We start from the raw sequence: 4096 nt of genomic DNA on the forward strand, positions 1-4096 counted from the left end.
CGGTTAACCCTTATCCAGCTCTGCATGAGGTCTTGGTCGAACGTAGTCGGATCTGATGTCATTCGTGCGCTCCACACCAGCGCAAGGTCGGTCTCCATTCAGGGCACTGCTGTTTTTGATTCGAGAGTCCCCGCGACTCCCCGGGTTCCTCTCAGATGTGTACGGGATTATTATAGGATATTGGACGGTTCCGAGAGGACTCATGATTTTTCGAATCCCCAAGGCGCGCAGCCCCGCGGGGATTATGAATAATAATCCTCGCGGACACTGTGCAATATCCTGTATAGACCACACTTTTCGGGTGATCAGCAGCATGAACCAGTACAGTGTGAACGGAACACTGAAGTGAGTTCTGACATAGTCATTTGCTCGTCGCCTCTCCGGGTTTTGATCCACTTGTTGGTTTGACTGAGGCGAGTGTGGGATGTAACACACTTTCTTTGGTTTGTCGCCCAAGACGAAGCCTCATGAACTCCGCTGCTTGTTGGTAGCTGACAATACCGTGAGAAAAGGCGGTGCTGATAGTGATCAAGTCAAGACGACGAAATAGTAGATATCGTACTTGTAATTCTTATTAACCACCACACCACACCGCTGCGCTCTCCGGCCGACCTCAACACGTTGCCACAGCACACCATCAGCAAAACGGCACTTCAGTTGGTACTCTGCTCCTTCAGACAGCAGCTGTATCGATCATCAGCATCTCGTCAGTGAAGATCGATAATGTAGAATGGCTAACAGATATTGAACTTCACCCTTTTGTATCGGTGTGATGTGGTGGTTGATAAGAATCTGGACAAGACCAAATGCTGCTGCTTACCCCTCTTGATTGTATTTGTAATTGTTTGAACAAATTTTGAGGTGCTTTGTTCGTCTGACCAGGGCCTATGCAGAGCTGTATCAGGCGTTGCACACCCTGGGGATGGGGGGTTATGAGCTTTGTGTACAGAAAGAATATGTGTTGTTGTCTCAGCAATTGTTTGGTGTTACTCCTCGTCGAGGTGTTAACAATGCCACATCCTTTGTTCACTACGTTGTTGTTGTCTTTGTTCTATTTCTCCTGTAAAACGTGATGAATTCCCGTTGTAAAACAGATGAGAACTAGTATTTTAACTAAGTTCCGCAGAAATATGCACAGTAATTGAGAATAAGCAACTGTGAGGATGGCAAACGGTCCAGGGAAGACGATTCAGTACATGTACCGGTATGACCAGGGAGATACTGACGAGGGAACGTTCAGTCTCATCACCCTTTCCGTACTTAACATAATGATGAAGATAACTGTTGGACAAAAGACGAGAGCAGCACGAGTATCGCAGGTACCAAGAGTACATAACAGGTATGTACACTTGGAGATACTAAGAGTACACGTACTCTTGGTGCCAAGCCACACACTGGACCTTTGCCTGCTGCTCCTGTTTGCCAGCGATAACGACGGTTTACCGTACGCTGCAAACCTACCTTGTACATTGTTACGCTTCGAGCACACTAACAAAAATGTTCCGCTTCGCCTGCACGTTTCACCACTTGTACGGTGACATTCACACTACTAGTAGTGTGGTGGTGCTGTTGTTGTTGTTGTTGTTGTTGTTGTTGTTGTTGTTGTTGTTGTTGTTGTTGTTGTTGTTGTTGTTGTTGTTGTTGTTGTTGTTTCTGTATTTTACTTCACCATATAAACAGGCAAGACTGGCGTGATTGGTATATCGCCCAGCTGATACTTCCCTTAAGTTCAACTCGTTTGAGGCGATTCCTTGTATTGCTTTTGACTGATATTGAAGCTTTTGACTGAGATTGGTATATCACCCAGGTGTTACTTCCTCCTACGAGACTTTAAGTTCCACTTGAGGCGATTTCCTGTTTCTTTTGACTGAGATTAAATCTAGCTCTCCTACTGCTGCCGATTTTTCAATCTTTCTAGTCATTATTTCTTTCTTGTTCTGGACTTTTGCTGTTCAACTGCTGATCTCGATCATTGGGTTCCCGCCATGTTCAGCTATGCTCAACCGAAGCCACTGCCGTAGAAATATTCCCCGCACTTTTGCCTTTGTGGGTTTGTTGCTAGTATCAACGTTCCTCGCTACATCCGTGCTGCTCGGAGTGAAACGCTGTGACCCTTTGCAATTGTTTCAGGAGGAGAATCTTGTCTCTTTCTCACCAGTCCATGGAAATCCGTATGCTTTCCAGGACGCATCTTCCTACAATGTTTGGGGCTCACGAGGGGCCAGCTACGCCTGGCCAGTTTCGGTGTCCGAACATCGCAAGTGTCGCCATCCGTGGATTGTCAAAATCTGCTGGAAACCCAGAAAGCGGTTTCTGATCCTTTCCTATCTGGGCGAACCATATCCCATGCTAAGTGACCCGCCATCGGATGGATTGTCTCATTTCGGATGCTGTGATGGAGTTGACATGGTTTACACGAGCAACAAATCGCTATTTGCCATAGCTGATGCTGTGGAATTCCCAGCCGCTAACCTTCCAACGATGCCGACCAGGGCCAACAAATATCAGATTTTCATGGCAACTAGCAATGAAGCACCCTACACGGTGGAACGCCCGGAGAGGATGGCAGACATCAACTTGCTTAGGACGTTTTCCAGTCATGCTGATATTCCACATTCGTTCATGCAGCCTGGCGAGTGCTTCTGTGCACGATTCCTGAAGCCCCTGCAGGTGGGGTTTGCACAGCGGAAGTCCGTACCTGTGTCGGCGCTGGTCAGCAATTGTGCATCGCATGGAAAGCGCCAGGCAGTATTGAAATATCTCATGGCGAATATAGAAGTGCATAGCATGGGGTCGTGTCTACATAATTTCAAGTCAAATGTCAGCGATCCTCAGCTGTATCTGCAGCAGTATCTATTCAACTTTGCTGTGGAGAACGCCATATGCCTGAACTACATCACGGAGAAGTTTCAACGTCCACTTATTCTAGGAACCGTTCCCCTCGTGGTCTCCCAATCTGGTCTACCCGACTATGACCGAGTGGCTCCCAACAGAGAATCGTACGTTGACCTTGCTGCCTTTCCCAGCTTGCTGGATGCAGTCAGTTACATCAAGAACGCATCTCAGTCTGAATCACTGTACTTGCTGCACCACACGTACCGTGGTCAGCCAATGAACAGTGAGAAACTGACCAAGACATTTCGACTGAACGTGTGCTCACAGAATGAGGACGATCTAGGGAAATGGTGTACGCTGGTCAGACGCTGGGAAACCCCGCAAGGAAAAGAAGAACTCGTGCAGAAATCCTACTACAACTATGCGGCTACAGTAGAAAGAGAATGCGCAAAGCCTGGCTCCATGTCCACGCTTGTTCCTGACAAGTATGAATGAATCTTATTCTGCCAAAAACCTACACACACAGATTTGTCAGGCAGATGAAATTGGATTTTTGACACGCTCTTTCAGCTATCAGCAGAACTCGAACCAAGAGCATTCTCTTTCGGCGAGCTCCATTGTCAAAAGTTTCTCAAAACGCTGTGTTCAGTCTAGCCGTTATGAGCTCATTCAGATTTGAAGACTTACGACTGCGTGCAGTTGCCATTCATAATCATTACTATACACGATAGTATAGAATATAGTTCAAGTAGTGCGTGAGTCCACGTTCAGAAGTGGAAATTGAAATCCAACGACTATTCTACTCTCCACAAACCAGTGCTCTTTTTTCTAGATTGCCTGTACAACGTGAACTGTGTGTGTAAGGTTTAAGGTGGCAGACTACCCAAAAATTCGCTGAAAAATCGAATTTGTAAATTCATATTGAGTGCTACGTCAGTTGAAAGAGCATGAATAGCTGCAAATTCTCTCTGCAGCACTGTATTTGAATGTGAGCAGACCGTGCGCCACTTGTCGCATCATGGAAACACGTGAAAGTGTGCAGAATTTTGCTCCAAGTCCAAAAAATCAGGTTTTTGAGCCACGTATTGGGCTGCACGGCGGCGGGCGAAGCCCGCCGCCGTGCAGCAGGACCTTTGCCAGCACCCTCGTGACGTTGCAGATATGTGGCTTGATTATTGTAGTTGACGTTGATTTAGTGACTTTGGCAAGTTTGAGTCGTGTCAAGAAGTCAGGTAGGATTCAGTACTAGGCAGTAGTGAAA

The 4096-nt window shown here is 46.8% G+C and overlaps 1 protein-coding gene across 1 annotated transcript; it reads left to right on the top strand.

The window, feature by feature from the left end:
- Nucleotides 1–2406: 2406 nt before the first annotated feature.
- LOC135812877 (alpha-(1,3)-fucosyltransferase B-like) lies at nucleotides 2407–3330 on the top strand. Its single transcript, XM_065326095.1, has one exon. It carries the CDS (start codon nucleotides 2407–2409, stop codon nucleotides 3328–3330), a length of 924 nt encoding a protein of 307 aa, XP_065182167.1.
- The last annotated feature ends 766 nt before the right edge of the window (nucleotides 3331–4096 follow it).

Source organism: Sycon ciliatum, chromosome 3 (assembly GCF_964019385.1).
Source record: "Sycon ciliatum chromosome 3, ocSycCili1.1, whole genome shotgun sequence".
Lineage (NCBI taxonomy): Eukaryota > Metazoa > Porifera > Calcarea > Leucosolenida > Sycettidae > Sycon > Sycon ciliatum.

Bases quoted from the DNA above. Each gene is read 5' to 3' on its own strand.
- LOC135812877 (XM_065326095.1), top strand. From the start codon at position 2,407: ATGGTTTACACGAGCAACAAATCGCTATTTGCCATAGCTGATGCTGTG.